Consider the following 17351-nt stretch of genomic DNA (forward strand, 5'->3'; position numbering starts at 1 on the left):
AGAAATCCTGAATTCTAAGTGCTCAGGTAGTCCAGACCCTGCTAGACCCTCATTTAAGTATATCCTCTCCCGTCTGCCTTCCTGCCTCCAGCCTCCCCCACCCCACTCGGTTCCACTGCCCCAGTGCCACTCCCAGCCCTTCCCACCTTTCAGCCGTGGTGTAGTTCCCCTGTAGAGATGCCAGTCTTTGGGGTAGGCTCCCCCCTGTGCAGTCTATTAACTCTCAGAACATGCCATTTCCCCTCGATCTGAGCACTTACCATAGTGTGACTGATACTTTTAATTCACTCAGCCTATCTTTTAGGGAACATTTATTGAGTGCCTGCTATGTGCCAAGGAGAACCAATGTTGACCATAAACACAGGGGACTTACAGACTGGTGGGAGAAGCAGAAATTAATCAAAGAATCACAAAAAACAAAACAAAAAAAAACCCACAAAAAACACATTACTGAGGTGCCTGGTGCCCGGCAGGCCTTCTGCAGGCATCTGTTGAATGCATGCAGCTGTTATTAGTGCTAAGAAAGAGAGGTGCTTCCCAGAGGAGGGGATGTGAAAGCCAAGAGAGGTTAACAGGTAAGTGGGGGAGAAGAGCATTCCAGACGTGTGAAGTCCCTGTGGCAGCAAGAAGTATGACTGAGAGGAGGACTCGAAGCCAGTGTTACTGAGGCAGAGTGACAGCGAACACAGTTCAGGGTGAGGCTGCAGACACAGCGTGAGGCCAGCAGAGCCTTTACTTAAGACCTTTGACAGTTTTGACTCTGGCCGGGAGCAAGGGAGCAGCATGAAGACTCTCAGACAGGGGCCACCTAATCAGCTTGCATTTGGAGCAGCTGGCTGGCAGGGGTTCTAAGTGAATGCAGGGGGCCAGCTAGGAGACTACTGCTAGTTAACTGGTTTGGGGCTGCCTCTCTACTAAATGGTGAGAGCCATAGGATAGGGCCAATCCCTGGTACCCCTCTGAAAACACCCCCCCCCCCCCACACACACACACACGCAAAAGCTCACATATGCACACATACACAGAGCCCAGCCTGGGAGTGCAGAGAAAAGGTGCTCAGTATACGTTTTTTACATCAATATGAAACCAGTTATCCAGTAATGTTCAACCCCCCAGTTTATGTACACAGGCCCGGCAGCCTTGGGGAGCAGTGGGCTGGGGAAAGGGAGTGCAGGCTTCCTGCCAACCAGTGTCCCAATGTGGAAGTGGGAGCCAGGCTCCCATCTCTCCATTCACTTCCTCTATTAAATTTGTTCATAAACATGTTCATGGTCCCGGCCTGCCAGACCTCTCCCTGCTCCTGGCAGGGTTCAGCCGGCTCTGTCCCCAACCTTGGGCAGCAAGAACAGGTGTGCTGGCCTCTGCACACCATCTTGGCCCCTCAAGGGTCCCGGTGCTGAAGTGGGGGGGATGGGGGATGCCGTACAGGAGGCAAATCATAGTGTCCAGGGATGTGGCTGTTCTTGGGCGAGTCATAGTGGCCGGGGGTCGGGCCGAGAGACTGGGAGTGCTGGGAGCCCACGGAGTCTGGGTCTGGAGACAGAGAAGGGACGGAATGAGGAGGAGGTGGCTCCTCCCCTTCTTACTCCTCTCTCCTCTCCAGCCTCTTCTGCCCAAAGCAGAGCTGGTGCCTGGCTATAGGCAGTTTGTGCAGCTTCTCAGCTGCCAGTGGGGGAGGCCACCTTGACCTGCCCACCTCACAGGATTTGAGGACACTGTCACCTGCCCATGCAGCCCCCTTGCTCACCCCCTGCCTGGTTCCCCACTTTTCTGGGGACCAACTCCACACGCCAGGTGCTATACAACCGCCATTTCGATCCTCAGCCCTGTGAGGTGGGTCCCACCGCTCAGGCTCTAAGCAGCAATGTGATTCCCAACATCATGCCCGGTCTGGGCCCAAGTCAGACCCCCAAGGCCTTGCTCTTGCTGCCACAGCGTGCCACCTCCATATTCTCTTTCTCTGTCCCTTTCTACCTCCCTTGGCCCTTCTCCCTTCCATCTCTCCAGCCCCTGCCCCAGCGGAGAAGGAGGCTCACCATGGGGCAGAGCGCTAGGCTGCTCATAGGTACCACTGTCTCGCTGCGGCTGCGGCTGTGGCTGGGGGTACCTCGGCCTCTGGCTGGCCGGAAGCTGAGGAGGCTGCCTGTGGGGAGATCCTGAGGGAGGGCCTTTCATTTCCACATAGCTGCTCTCCCGGGGGCCCCCTAGCAGGCTGGGCAGGTCCCGGATGGTGGCATAGGGGTTCTCACTGCTCAGGGAAGCCATACTGGCCCCCAGCCCGTCTTCAGAGATGGGTCCTGAGGATGGGGAAAGAATTCAGGCTCAGGGGAGGCACTGGCTCCTAAACAAACTCCAGTGCAGCCCCTTGCTCACACCCGCGCCCCCCCCCCCCCCCCCGCGCTCATACCTTTACCGTAGAATGGGCCTGGGCCATTACTGTTGCCGTAGCTACAGCTGTAGCTTCGGTCCAAGCGGCTGCTACCTGAGGAGGAGGAAGCAACCCGCAATCAAACTCCTGGGCTCAGTCTCCTCTAACACTGGTGCCCAGAACCCCCTCCTGCAGATGCGCACACTCAGATGGAGCGGGACGCTGGGCTGCACACCCCCGACCTCACCAGAGGCCTGGCCTCTAGGCTCCTACCCCTGTCCAGGTGCTTCCAGTCAGCAGGCAGCGTGGTGTGGTTATCAGGCCCATGGGCTCCACCTGGCCGCTCAGGGGCCTGGAGGCTGGCAAAGAGCTGATTGCCTGGAACCTGATGGGGGAGGAGCAAGGATGGAGCTTTCCAGAGAAGCAGGTGTTTGCCATCTCCCCACAGTGCACCCTCCCCAGCACTGACCTTGTTGGGGGGTGGAGGGTTAGGCGAGCACTGTGATAGGGTGTGGTAGCTGGGGTTTGAGTAGTAGTGACTGTAGCTCATAGGGATATCTGCAAGAACAGACACAGGTGCAGGGTGACACCCCAGTCGGAGACAGGCCTGGCCCCAGGAATGCTATTCTGACCCCGGAGATCAGTAATCAGCCCCTCTGACTTCCCTTCCTTCTCCAACTCCTCATTTCCCATCTTCCAGGTCCAGGGAGAGACCCAGGAGCCCTGTGCCTATGAGCCAGCTACTTGGATGTGTCCCCTGCCCCCTGCATGCTCACCTGGCATGACATACTCCGAGCCATCCAGTCGCCCGCTGCTGTACGCCACTGCCAGGTGTTGGTGCTGCTTGCCTTTTTGCCAACGGCGGTAGCCGATGAACAATGCCACCAGGGCCACCACCAGGGACCCCAGCACTGCGATGCCAATCACGGCCCCCAGTGAGTTATAGGGCACTGGAAAGGTAGGCATCATGGTGAAGGGCTCCTGGCTTCCTAGTGGGTAGGGCAGTCATTCAGAACAGTGTCTTGGCTCTGCTGGTGAGCTTGGGGGACATGCATGGGAGAGACTCCTAGGTGAGGGGCCAAGATCTTGGCAGAGATCCAGGCAGGTGCCCATGTCCTCATTCCCTGGGGATATTCAAGGCCTAGAGGAGAACTCACCAATCCTGCAGGGGGCACCACTGTGCCCTGGAGGACACACACAGGCCCCTGTCTCTGGGTGGCACCTCTCTCCAAAACCACATTGGCATGGTTGGGAGCAATTGGCACCAAACATCCCTGGAGAACAGCCTGGGAGAGAGCCAAGGAGGTAGGCGGAGATCAGAGGTTGCCAGGACACTGGGCTAGGGCTGACTTGGGCGCAGGGGCACGGAGCTCCGCTTCTGTTGGTACCTTCCAAGCAGAGGTGTCCGGTCCAGCCTGGGGGGCAAAAACAGCTTCCATCCTGGGGGTGGCAGGTCCCGCCATGGTGACACTGGCAGGGCTGGGCGCAGTTGTCTCCCCAACGTCCTGGAGGGCATGCTGCAGGAGACAAGGTGTGCCAGCCCAGCCCCCCTCTGCACTCACCGGATGAATTCTGGGCCCCAACAACACTGAAACCTTCCCCGCAGCGTTGGTCTCTCTCCCCAGGGACACCGAGGCTTTGAACAGTATCTACACTCGGATGACTCACAAATGCTGACCGGCAGACCCATGTGCTCAGCTGCCTACTTAACGTCTACACTTGGCTGTCTAATGGCCATTCTGAACAGCGTGGCCGGGCCAGGCGACCAGAGCCGTCCAAACTACCCTGCACTGTGTAGCTCTGGACTTTAAAAATATTTTTTTTTAATGTGACAAAAGTAAATGTTCACGCTGTTTAAGGTATAATTTTTATGTGTCTGATACTAACAGAAAATCTAATAGTAGTTATTACTGAATTCCATGGCAAAGCTCTCCACCAGGATGACTTTTCTCTACCCTGCCTGACAATGAGCTTCCATCCAGCCTGTTCCATAGCAATAGCTTCTCATTTCCCTTTTCAAAATCTATTTCACTTGGTTGTTCTGCATTAATCTTTTCTATGATGTTCTTCATATATTTACTAGAGGCCCGATGCACGAAATTCGTGCAAGAGTAGGCCTTCCTTCCCCTGGCTGCCGGCACTGGCTTCACTCTGGCACCCGGGACCCAGGCTTCCCTTCGGCCCCCAGCAGGCACCTGGCCCCGGGCTTCCCTCGCAGAAGGAGGCCCTGCCCACCCGCCGCAGCCCACTGGTTGGTCGCAGCAGCTTGATTCGGCCCTCGCAGCCTCCACGGCTTGCCTCAGCCCTTGCAGCCCCAGCTTCATCCAGAAGGTTGTCTTCCAGATGTCTGGAAGGACGTCTGGAAGGTTATTCAGCTATCTGGTCTAATTAGCATATTACGCTTTTATTATTATAGATGTGAGAAAGAACCAATTAATTAATTAATAAGAAACTGAGCTTGTGGCCCGGCCGGTGTAGCTCAATGGTTGTGCATTGACCCAGGAATCAAGAGGCTGTTCAGTTCGATCCCGGTCAGGGCACATGCCTGGGTTGCAGGCTTGATGCCCAGTGGGGGGGTGTGCAGGAGGCAGCTGATCGATGATGTTTCTCTCATTGATGTTTCTATCTCTCTATCCTTCTCCCTTCCTCTCTCTCTAAAAGATCAATAAAAACATATTTTTAAAAACAAAACAAAACAACGAGCTTATGGCTTCCCTCACCGCCTTCCCTGTACTGCTCTTCCTAGGTCTCCCACGGAGAAGGACAGGGAGCTGTTTCTCCTGACCTGTTCATTGCTGCATCCTCAGCACCCAGAATGGAGGTGATGCTCCAGAAGTTTTTGTTTATATTGTTTATATAACTAACTGACTCAAGGTAGGTCCAGAGGCTTTCATACCCAGGAGCAGGGGAACAGAAGCCGCTGGTTCTCAGCCCACCCTCTGGCATGCACATGCTCTCAGACACACGAGCCACCACGTACCTTGAGAACAGTCTGAGCCAGTCCAGCCAGCCAGGCAGTAGCAGGTTCCATTGGAGGGGTGGCAGGAGGAGTGGTTAGCACACTTGCAGGGCACACAGCGTTTGCCATAGCGGCCAGGCTGGCAGGCTGGGAGAAAAGGGCTCCTGGTGATTGGGGGCAAACAGCCCTTGATCCCACTATCTCCCTCCCTCCTTCCCACTGGCCCAAAGATTGGAATCAGTGGAAGAAAACAAGATGGGTAGAGTAGAAGGCTTCTGACACTACACTGTGCCACACTGCTGACAGGTGGGAGGAGGGGAGGGAGCCTCACGTCTCTGGCAGGAGGGACCTCGGAATCCAGGTACACACACACAATTGCCACTCTCGGGGATGCAGGTGCCCCCATTCTTGCAGGTGCAGGTGTTGCTACAGTTGGCTCCCCAGAAGCCCTCAGGGCAGGGCAGGTGGCAGCGGGTACCTGTGGGAGAGAGGAATAGGGTGAGCCTGGCCTGCCCTACCCCTTCCATAAGGGTTCTTCTGGACACATTTCTTGGAGTTTACTGGTATACCCCCAACTCCACAATGGGCCTGGGGCCTGGTCACCCGGAATGCTCACCTGTCCAGCCAGCCTGGCACTGGCACTGTCCATGAACAGGGTCACAGCCATCAGAGTGGTCACAGTCACAGTGATTGGCACAGCCTTCACCAAACTTCCCCTTCTTGGAGAGGGAGTGGAGGGGAGGGCAGACTAGTCAGCTGAGGGATGCCATGCCCTCCCTTCCCCCAGGCAGGCAGGCTGTTGGGCACTTACTGGACAAGGGAGCTGGCAGTGGACCCCGTGCCACCCAGGGGTGCAGGTACAGGCTCCAGTTTGGGGGCTGCAGGCTGCCTCATGGGCACACTGGCAGCTGGCATTGCAACCGAATCCCCAGGTACCAGGTGGGCAGGGCACAGAGCAGTTACCACGCTGCCAACCTAGAAGAGAGGTTTGCAGGTAGGCATGGGGACCCAGCCCCTCTCCTGGGTGAGCACACACTAAGCATTGACTATGTCGGGCTCTGTGCTATGAGTTGGGGGTGAAGTGGGGGTGCTCATGGTCCCTTACAAGAGACAAGCATATAAACTGTTAGATGTGGAACAAAAGGCGAAGTGACTGCCAGCCACGCACCACCCCGTTCTGGGTCTTGGATGCCTCTTCTGCAAAATGAAGGGAGTTGGCAGCAAACCAAATGCTTCCAGAGGCCCCAACAGGTAACTACGTGAATTCTTCCCATCATGTGTAAGGCAGTAGGGAAGAGTGGGAACTGGAGACTGGAGGTTTGTAAACATACTAGAGAGCTAGCCTGTGTCAGAACCCAGCCTACAGACTGCCACCCTGCACCCCTGGAGATCTCGGAGGCCCTGCCTGGTGCTGCCCCTCTGTGGTTATGTATCACTGAGGGTGAACAGGGTTCGCCAAAGAGGGGCCTTCTGGGCTGGGCCTTTAAGAGTGAGTGGGATTTCTGCAGTTGAAGAAAAATAAAGTGGAGATTCCAGGAAGGAAGTAGCCTGGCTACTTTCCCACGGCCCAGCTGCTGCCCAGCAGCTCCTCCCTTACCCTGCCGCCTCTCTTCTCTCCGTGGCCCCGCCCCCAACCCGCCCCTCCGGACGCACCCCTTTACCTTCCTTGCAGATGCAAGCGCCGTCGATAGGGGAGCAGGCGATGGCATTCTCGCAGGAGCAGCGAGAGGAGCAGTCGACTCCATAAGTGTCAGGCGGACAGAGGCTAGCGCAGTGCGGGCCCTGAAGGCAGCGGGCGGACTAGTGAGCGGCGGCTCTTCCGCTCATCCCGCCCCGCCTCCCCCCGGGTCCAGTTCGCAGGGCGCGCCTCACCGTGTAGCCGGGCGCGCACCGGCAGAGGCCGCTGTCGGGCTGGCAGAGGCCGCCGTGCAGGCAGAGGCAATGCTCCCGGCAGCCGGGCCCGTGCGTGTCCCGCGGGCAGCTCTCATTGCAGTGAAGGCCGGCCCAGCCCGGCTGGCACGAGCACTCCCCGCTCATCGGGTGGCAGCTGCGGGCGAGGCAGGTGGTGCGCTCTGAGCCGGGGCCTCGGGCCAACCCAGACCCCTTTGCGGGGGACAGCCCACGATGCCAAGGGAGGGGGCCATAAGGAAGGCTCGGTGCTGTTCCGAGAGCGCCCCGCCAGCCGGTCCCAAGGCCCCTCTTTTCCCTTCTGTGACATCCATCCCGCCCGTGGATATGCCCCGGATATGACCCAGGTGGCTTCAGCACCGAAGGCCCCGCCCACGGGCCTCCTGAGTCCTTGACCAGGTCCCCAGGCCCACCTGAGGCTGTGCTCTGGGTCGCAGGTGCAGGGCAGCTGGCAGCTGAGGCCATAGAAGCCATCCGGGCAGAGGCGCTCGGTGCAGCGGTCCCCGGTGAAGCCGTGTTCGCACAGACACGCGCCGTTGGGGAAGCAGCGGGCCCCGGGGGCGCAGTCGCATGTCTCCGCACAGTCCTGTCCGAAGTGGCCCACGGGGCACTCCTCTCGGCACCTGGGCGCCCAGCTGAGTGAGCCTGGCCACGTCCATCCTCCTGGCCCGTCCCCACCGCTCCCGCCCTCCCGATGCCACTCACCTCTCCCCCGTGTAGCCAGGAGCACAGCTGCACTGCCCAGTCAACGGGTTGCAGAGGCCACCGTTGTGACAGCGACATTCCTGGGAGCAGTTGGGTCCATGGAAGCCCTGGGCGCAGGGCAGGGTACAGATGGTGCCCTGTGGAGTGAGAGGTTGACAGACTCCCCGGCACTGGGTCTCCCCCTGGTTACAGGACCCTTGAATACTCCCACACCAAGAGCCCTCACACCGCTCCAGGGCCCACAAGCCACCCGCTTCACGTATACCCTCCTCGGGCCCTATCAGACCCCACCCCGGCTCAACAGGCCCCACCCTTCATACCATCCAGCCAGGTGGGCAGCTGCAGGAGCCTCGGGAGGCCTCGAAGACACCCCCGTTGTGGCAAGGAGAGGTGCTGGGGCAGAGGAGGCCAACAGTGTCCTGGAGACAGGACACCTCACAGCTGGCGGGCAGAGCAGGTGAGGTCAGTGTGGGTCAGCGTGAGCAAGCAGTACTTGCCTCCCCTTTGCCCTAAGGCCTGACTTCAGGGCTCAGTGAGCACACTCCCCCCACCCCCTTGTAGGGGACTCTGGCATCAGAAAGTAAAACTTTCTAGGACTTGCCCTAACCGGTTTGGCTCAGTGGATAGAGCGTCGGCCTGCAGACTAAAGGGTCCCAGGTCCGATTCTGGTCAAGGGCATGTACCTTGGTTGCGGGCACGTCCCCAGTGTGGGGTGTGCAGGAGGCAGCTGATCGATGTTTCTCTCTCATCGATGTTTCTGACTCTCTATCCCTCTCCCTTCCTCTCTGTAAAAAATCAATAAAATATATTTAATAAAAAAAAAAAAAAGCTTAAAAAAAAAACAAAAACTTGCCAGGACTGGAAATGGCAGGGACATAGCACCACCAGGTGCGGTAGAGTGGAGGCCCCAGACACCCGGTCCACCTCCACCTTGGCTCCTGCTGTTCCTTCTGGGGGAGCCTCTACCTGCGTGGAGGTCTCAGCTCCGGAGCTCCTCCGTGCAGCCGGGCCGTGGTTCCCACCTAGTGAACCTTCTCCTTCCTGGGGCTCCCCAGCTCTCCCTGTACCCGGCCTTGCCACGAGGCTCCCTGTCTCAGCCCCACTTTATGACATGCTTTCACACACATGCTCTCTCATGTTATCTTCACAGTAACCTTCCCACGTGGATAACGCTGTTGCCACTGCACAGACAGGAATCAAGCTCACAAAGTCAATGATTTGCTCAAGGTCACTCAGCCAGGGAGTGGCAGAGCAGGGACTCGGATCTTGGCCTCTGACGCCAACCCTCCCTTTGGAACCCGTCGGAGTTCCCGCATATGCCCATGTGTGCCAGTGTGGTCCTGTGCCTGTGACCCCATTAGTGTGCTTGTCCCCCACTACACACCTGGGCCCCGTTCTCTCTGGGGGGCAGAAGCAGGCTCCAGTCTGGGGGTCACAAGGTGCCCCATGGCAGTTGCAGAAGAGCTGGCAGGCAGGGCCGTAACGGCCAGGGGAGCAGGGCTGAAGGCAGTGGGGGGGCTGCAGACCAGAGGGGCAGGAACATGCCCCACTCTTGGGGTCACAGGAGCTGCTGTTGCCACAGCTGCAGGGCTTGTCACACTGTGGTCCCCACACTCCCGGGGGACAGTCTGTGAGATGAGGAGGGTGGAAGAGGTTACCAGGGGTCTCACCCATGCCCCCTCAGCCTCCAGTTAATCCCTGTCCCTGTCTCCCATCCCCCACATACGCCACGCCTGGCTTGGCCCAAAGCTACCACATCCCCGGCAAAGGCAGCGGAGAGCAGCAGTCGCCAACCGGTGGTCCGCGGAGCAATGGTGGTCCGTGAGGTCCGAAAGGTTGGCAACCGCTGGCGTGAAGCACATCCCAAAGGGGCTCTGGTGGATACCTGCCCCAGGGTCCGAGGCCCTGTGCCTGGCTAGGAGGGTGTGCCCGAGGCCCTGCAGTCAGCAGCCACTCACCACTGGAGCAGTCGTCACCTCGCCAGGCTTGCACACACTGGCACCGATTGGGTGCCACACAGCGGCCATGGACACACTCCTGGACACAGAGTGCTGGGGCAGAGAGGGGGGAGTGGGAAGAGGCTCGCAAGCCTGCCCTCACCCACCCTCATACTCTGAAGTCTAACCCCATCTCCCTCCCACACCAGGGCCCGGGGCTCTCTAAGCAGCACTCTGCCTCTAACACGCAGAAAGGCTGAGGGCCAAGACCTCAGGTTTCCGGGGTCCCTGGCCCCTTCCTGGGAAATTCTCGAGGCACCCTGAGAAAACGGGGAGAGGGTCCTCAGGTAGCAACTAGACACGGATGCTGTCCAGAGACTGGGGTCCAGGGTAGGTCAGGCTTGGCAGGGGCTGATGACGGGCCAGAGGTGAGGCAAGGAGAGAGAGGCACAGCAGGCCCCAGTCTGGGGGTTTCAGGGTGTTGAGGTGGGGGGAGGCGGGGACAGGAGAGACTGAACAGCAACAAGTCAGAGACAGAGAGACAGGGGCAGGAAGAGACAGATGCAGACACAACCCCCCCCCCGACACACACACACACACACACACACACACACACACACACACACACACAGTGAGAGACACAGGCAGACTGCAGACAGAGGGTGAGCACAGGAAGACGGGAGGCAGGACAGACTACGGAGGGGCATGAGGAGGGCAGGGAACGGGGTCAGCTAGGGTCAGCCCTGGGAATCACAGCTGTGTCCCTAGGGACAACGCCAGGTGAGCAGGAGGAGGGGGACACCCAAAGGGCAGAGGAGCCCTACCCTGGTGGATGCAGGGGAGGACTAGAAAGGATGGGCTCAGCCCCTCCCATTCCACGCCCCACCCAGGACTCACGGACGCAGGCCCCACGGCTCTCGTAGAAGCCCTGGCAGCACTTCAGGCGCTTCCGGTGGTCCATCTTCACCACCTGGCGGTAGACAGTCCTGTAGACAACCCTGCGGAGACCCGGAAGGGCCGTCAGTCTCCCTGCTGAGGTCCAGCACCCCTCCCCACCCCAATACAGAGCAGCACTGTGGGAGGCCTGGGGCCTGTCCAACACTCTGGGCTGGGAGAGCGCAGACCACACCACCCCGTGAGGGCCCGGAGGCCAGATGCTTCCTCCAAACCCTAAAGGTTCCGAGAAAAGAATGAGGGTGTGTAGCAGCAGGGGCAGCCCATCTGCCCAAGAGCGGGCAGGGCACTCACGTGGGTTTAGGGCAGGTGTGGGGGCTCTGCCAGGGCTGATTGCAGGTCTCCGAGGGGAGCAGACTGAAAGGGCGCGAGTGGGACTCCTTGGTGGTGGTGGTGAAGCTGCAAGACAGGAAGGGGCCAGGGGCCCAGGGCAGGAGAGGCCTGAGCTGGCACAGGGGCCATGAGAAGCAGGGGTGTGAAGCTTGGCCACAGTGGGGAATCACCACCCCAACATTTGGACGTGCTCCCCCAAACCTGGAATGAACCCACATCCTGCCCTGCAATCTGAAGGGATCCTCCCAGAATTAGAATATTCCTGGAACCCCCTCCCCCCGCCCCATCAGAGCCCCTTCTCACCCGATAGGACCAGAGCTGGCAATTTTTCCTTCCTCCTCTTCCCATGCAGGGAGATGGAGCTAGAGCCCACTCATGGGTTGCAGCATTTCTGGCCAAATCCTGCCCTAGGCCTTGTTTCCCAACCCTGTCCTTTATGTCCCCTCCGCTTGCCCACCCGCACAGAAAATGGCTCCCACTCTGTGCCCTGTCCTGCAGCCAGACTCCCACCGAGACCAAGGGCCTGAGATAAAGAAAGGACAGACAGGGTCAGAGCTGGGATGGAGATTAAGACAAGGTCAGAGATAGGGAGAGAGTCAGAGGCAGCCATGGAGGGGAGGAGAGAGCAGAGCAGAAACAGGCAGGAGGTGAGGGCTGGGGAGAGGGCGGGAGGTCAGGGAAGAGGGGCCCTAGTGGGGAGAATGGGGAGCTGGGGGCTTGGAGCCCGTGAGGTACAGCAGGGGCCCCTCTCACCTTTCCCAGAAGCTGCAGGTATTGGGGTCATTGGGGTTGAGGGCTCCAGCCAGCCCCAGGCCCAGGGCCAGAAGGAGGGAGCGCAGAGGTGGCGACGTGGCGGAGGCCTGCGACATGACGAGGGGCCCTGCAGCCACAGCCTAGGCTCTGAGGACCCAGTCTCTGCGGAGGCCTGAGCAGGTGGCAGAAGAGAACAGGCTGCTGCCATGCCTCCTCTGCCCCCTGCTCCCTGGCCCAGCTCCCAGGTCTCTTTCCTGACTGGGTGGCGTCCCCAGTGCTCACACTGCCTCCCCTCCTAGCCGTCCTCCCTTGATTCTTCACCTTGAGTTCTCACCTTCAAGGTCCAGCCCCAAGGGCCACCCTTGCATCTCTGCTCTGCTCCTCGACCCCCACTAGCAGACTGCCCCACCCACCCCTTCTGGAGCCCCGGCACCCCCCCCCCCCACACACACACACACCACTGTTCCCGTGCCCATTTCCTGATCATGCCTCTTCTCTCCGAATCTCCAGCCGCAACCCAGCCCTACCCAGGGCACTTCGATGTTCACACCAAGATTCGAAACGAGAGCCAATGGGGGCAAGTTACGAGGGAAGTCCACTTGGGCTCAGTTGGAGGAAGAACTTTTTTACAGTCAAAGCAGTTTGGTAATGGAATGAGCAACCTCGGGGGTGAGCTCCCCATCACCGGATGTATGCAGGCAGAGGCCAAAACCACCCTGATGTGGTTGCAGGCGTCCTGCTCTATGGGACGAAGGAGGTAGGCTGGGTCCAGGTGACCTTGAAGGAGGCCCTCCCAACCTCTGGCGTGTTGGCACCGCTCCTATGGACCCATGAGGACCAATGGTGCTCATCTCGCAGCTCCTGATGTCATATGGGGGTTATTTACACCATGGAAACCGACAAACACACACCAGGCCAGCCGCACACAAACACACACCAAGTCTGTTGTCAAACACTTGCCAGCTCATCACTGCACCCAATTCCAAGAGCTATCACCCGAGGGGGCCCCCAACCTGGCCTCGGGTTTAACGAAAGCACCCACCTCCCTCGGGTCACCCATCAGCCATCTGGAAATGGACTCCTCTCCATTTCCTCCACCCCTAGCCTCGCCCAGTGGGTGGGAAGCGGGTCAGGACTCAGATGAAGTCTGTTACGGGAGGCTGAGCTCCTGAGTGGCCGCCCCCGCTGCTGGTTTCAGATTCCATGTTTAATGTTCCTAAAACTTGCCCTGGTTCCTGCTCTACACCTCCCAGAGGCGCTCACATCTGCTTATGATTTTGGAGCAGAAAGGTCGGCTGCTGGCCCCTTGTACCCATGAGTATCTCTGGAATGCTCAATGCCTGGCCCCACACATGCCCCCCACCCACACACTCCCAGGGGCCCCAGAGCTGCTCCCAGCTCCAGTCAGGGCGGCCCTCCTTCCCTCCTGACTTACCCGTCTCACCGGAAGGAGAGACCCCACAGGAATCCCTCTCAGCCAAGGGCAGCACCTCTCCTCCCAGGTGGCCTCCCTCCCACTGACAATCTTTACCCTCGCTCTCTGGCCCTGCAGAGCAGCAGTCCCCCCCCCCCCCCCACACACACACACACTCTGGCTAGGCTCACAGCTCCCTGCAGGCACATCTCCACCTCTGGCTTTTGTACTTCCTCCCCTCAGGCCTCAGGGCCCACTAACTCACTACAAGTAACTCACCAGGCCCCTACCGCATCCAGAACTCAGGTGAGCCCAGCAACGTGTTGTGTTGTTGGCAATGTGGCCTCAAGGCCTGGGGGACCCTGGTCCTCAAGATATGGAGCCTGGAGACAGGAAGTGGAGATTAGATGGAATGTGTATTTGGGGGAGGGCAGCAGGGAGTGGGGTGACTCCACCTTCCCACTGCCCTCAACTCAGGTGGGATGTGGGGGATCCCTCTTTCCAGTGGCTTGTCTCTCAAGCTGAGCACTGTGGCTCACTCTGAGTGGGTGAGGGGACTCGGCCTGTCCTCCGGGACCAGTAGTGTCCTTCAGATCCCATAGCCTGTCCCAGTGCACCACCCCACAGCCTCCCCACACATGCTGCCATCCCCCTCCCAAACAGAGCTGGCTCCTTCCCCCAACCTCCCCAAGCTACTCCCTCTGCCCCTGCCCTGCTCCAGCCACCTTCCCAGGCCCAGTGCCTACCTCCAGGGCTCGCCCTGTCTGCTCCCAGCTGACCTCCCACTTCTCCCTCCAGTGCTCAGCAGCCAGGGCCATGGGCAGACCCCTGAGCCCTCCACACATCACCCTGTCCACATTCCACTCTTGCTGAGCCCTCACGGTGGCCCTGGCATGGGGCCCCTGTCCTCAGGCTGGAACTCCATCTGTCTGGATCCTCGACCATCCCTGGGTAAGCCTCATCTCCAACCACACCAGGACCCCAGGCTGCCCCTGGCTGGGATCTGTCTCCAGTTAGAGGCCCCAGTGAGGTGGGAAAACCTGCAGCAGGAAGGATCTGGAGCAGGAAGGATAGCGGCAGGAGGAGGGGCCATGCAGATCAGGCTCCTGGCCCACAGAAAGTCCTTCTTCCATTCACATCAGCCCCTCCCACCGTCAGCCCCTCCCACCTCCCCTCCTCCCACCAACCTCTAGAGCAGATGGTTCTCCAGGGGCTCTGAGAGGCCTGGGGGTGGGCAGGGAGCGTGAGGATAGCTGGGCTCGAACAAGGCTCTTTGCCAAAGGGCCTCATGGTAGGATGGGGGTTCAGAGGAAGTATCAGCTGCTTGGTAGTGGGGCTGGAAGCCAGGGTGTGGTCTGGGAGACCAGTGGGTAGTCAGCAGGGAGTGGGGAGATGGGATGGGAAGCCTGGAAGGAGGGGAAGGGTTTGGCCTAACCTGCCTCAGCCCCTGAGGAGGGTGCACAGGCCTGACCAGGAGCCCAGCGCCCCAGCCTGGCCTCCCAGGCTTGTTTCCTTTGGAGCATTTTTGTTCCTGAGGGGCAAGCGCGCCCGAGGCCCTGGTCCAATCTCTCCCAGCCCCTCCAGTCCCAGCAGCACTGGGCCCATGTGATTGCATGAGCCCCTCAAGGGGTTTAAATCAGACAACTGCTGGCACCCCATCCCACCCCAGGGGCCCTCAATTCATTCACTGAGCTGTACCCCCAGGATCCCCCACTGCTCCTTCCCATGCAGAAGGCCCCTCCCCGCTGCTTAATCCCCTTCCTCCACTGTATCTCTGGTTTGAGGCACCCAGACCCCTTCCCTCACAAGAATGATAATGTGAGCCCACACAGGGGCTACAGTGTTGAGTAGGGCAGGGTGCTGAGCGATTAACACAGCTCATCTTATTTAAAGCTTATATCAGTCCATTGTGGTAGGTATTATTACTCATTTTACAGATAAGGAGCCACAGGCACAAAGAGGGCGAGTCACTTGCCCAAAGCCACACCGCCAGGAGCACCAGGACTGTGGTTCCAGTCTTCTCCGAGCCCAGGCAGGAATCCCAGGGGCTTTGTCTCTCTTTTTTAACAGCCCCAGTTAAGGGCAGTGGAGAAGCCTGGCGGCGAAGGGGATGGGGGCTGCAGCAAGAACACTATCAGAGGCGTGGGAACCGGGATGTGTTTACAGTCAAGAATGAGCTGACACTTCTCTCTCCTCCACCTCGAGATGCAAAGCAGCTGGGCTCCCGGCCAGGCCTCCAGGCCCCAGTCCTGTCTGAGCAGCCCCAGCATCCCTGCCCTCTCTACCCCCAAACCCACACAGAGCCCAAACCAGCTCATCCTCCCCTGCTCTTCTCCAAGCTCAGCCTGGTTTTCTCCAGTGCGGAGCCCGCCAGCTACCCTCCTGGTGCCACAGCCCCTGCTAGGAGGAGGGGAATGAGTCGAGGCCCCTGGGAGAGTTCCTAGCAGACAGACGATCCATAAGCACACAGCAAGAGCGGGGCTGATGGCGTAGGCCAGCAAGAGGACCTTCCACACCGTCCCTCCCCGCTTCTCTTCTCTGGGAAGTGGTGCAGCAAAGGATGCCCTCTGAGTGCTGCATCCCCTCCCACCCCACTCAAGCCTGGGTTTGAACCCCGTCTATAACATGGGGAGGACAAGAGTACTTCCTTGGTAGGGTGGCTGGGCAGACTAAAGTCTGAGTTAGTACAGATAATGCGCTCAGAGCCCATATATAATGAGCTCGGTTAGCACTAGCTGTCTCAGCCCTGCACCCACCCACGTCCCTTGGCACTGTCATACCCTTCGAGTATTAATTCCAGGAAAAGCTGTGTGTTTTTCTGGAGAACCCCCAAGATGATCAGGAATAGGAATAGGGCCTTAGATGCTGACAGGGAGAGAAGAACTGGGGACAGCAGGGGGCGGGGCTGCCCTGATCCCCCAGACCTAACCCCCAGAACAATGGGCTGACCACCAGATACTTCTTCAAGCCAAAGGCGGCTGACAGCAGGTTGCCTAGATTCTGCTTCCCCAGCCCTCAGCCTGAAAACCCTCCAACTGCTTGCTTGGTTCCGCTGGCCCCTACTCTCTCTCTCTCTCACCCTCCCTCCCTTCCTCCCTCCCTCCCTCCCTCCCTCTGTGTGTGTGTGTGTGTGTGTGTCCTCCCCACTTTGGAGTCCAAAGGTTCTAGTACTCACAAGCTGTCACATGCAATGTGACCTCAGGCGGCAGTTGAGCCCTGTGAGCCTCCATTTCCTCGTCTGTAAAGTGGGAGAATCCACTCACATCTCCCAGGGTTCAGTGAGGGTTTCCTTCCTCCATCAGTTTCTTGGCCTCTATCTTATTGCCTCTCTCCTTCCTCTCCTACATCAAGGCTGCCATGTACATTGTGCAGTGTGCTCCCTGCACTGGGGACTCTGCCTTCAGGTGTGAGGCGGGAGCTGAAGCAGCCACGATCCGCTCACTCAGCCATGTGTCTTAGCGTGGTGCCCAGCTTGCCCTGCCTCTCCTGCCTCTCTGTCTCCCTCCCAGGCTCTGTGTCTGTTTCTCTGTGCCCTTTCCTAACTTATCTTCGCCATGGAGACAGGATCCCTCAGTCCTGTCCACTCCGTGAGATCCCAGTCTGAAGACTCCCCCTTCCTCCCACATAGGGATGCGCTCCGACCCAGCTCTACACGCCACACAGTGCACACATAGCCATGCTTGCACATGCAAGCTCAGAGCCCCTCCTATGTCCAGCCAAGCCAGGCCTCCGGCACACCAGGCATGTCTGCCGGATGGAGGGACAGGAAGCCTGCATGTTCATGTTCGTGCCAGAGGCGGGGCGGGGAGGGGGGCAGGGGCGAGGGGCTGGCCTTGCGCTCTCTGTGGCTCAGGAAACAGAAGCTAGAGGGTCCTCCGTCCGACCTGTTTACTCATCAGGAAATAGGGAAACTGCAGGGATCTGATTCACCAAACACCTCCACGCCTACTGGAGGTTGGCGCCAGTGCCAGGCCCCACCCTCGCCCCCACCCGTAGGTGCTAGTGACTGTTATCCCCGCT

At 59.1% G+C, this 17351-nt stretch overlaps 1 protein-coding gene across 2 annotated transcripts; it reads right to left on the reverse strand.

Annotated features, from left to right (window-relative positions):
• Nucleotides 1–301: 301 nt before the first annotated feature.
• PEAR1 (platelet endothelial aggregation receptor 1) lies at nt 302–12034 on the reverse strand. 2 transcript variants are annotated; one of them, XM_080647631.1, is made up of 22 exons: nt 11918–12034; nt 11126–11230; nt 10775–10875; nt 9899–9991; nt 9325–9568; nt 8261–8381; nt 7941–8077; nt 7649–7858; nt 7200–7374; nt 6989–7109; nt 6139–6302; nt 5944–6046; nt 5659–5805; nt 5349–5474; nt 3757–3885; nt 3526–3654; nt 3145–3318; nt 2838–2926; nt 2642–2753; nt 2408–2482; nt 2037–2297; nt 302–1533 (listed from the first exon to the last, which is right to left on the reverse strand). In XM_080647631.1, exons 1-22 carry the CDS (start codon nt 12031–12033, stop codon nt 1382–1384), a joined length of 3084 nt encoding a protein of 1027 aa, XP_080503757.1. In that variant the 5' UTR covers nt 12034; the 3' UTR covers nt 302–1381. The 2 variants fall into 2 exon arrangements, with proteins under 2 accessions (XP_080503757.1, XP_080503756.1); XM_080647630.1 differs by having other exon boundaries at nt 3145–3357.
• Between the last annotated feature and the right edge of the window lie 5317 nt (nt 12035–17351).

This window comes from Plecotus auritus (assembly GCF_963455305.1).
Source record: "Plecotus auritus genome assembly, chromosome: 12".
Classification (NCBI taxonomy): domain Eukaryota; kingdom Metazoa; phylum Chordata; class Mammalia; order Chiroptera; family Vespertilionidae; genus Plecotus; species Plecotus auritus.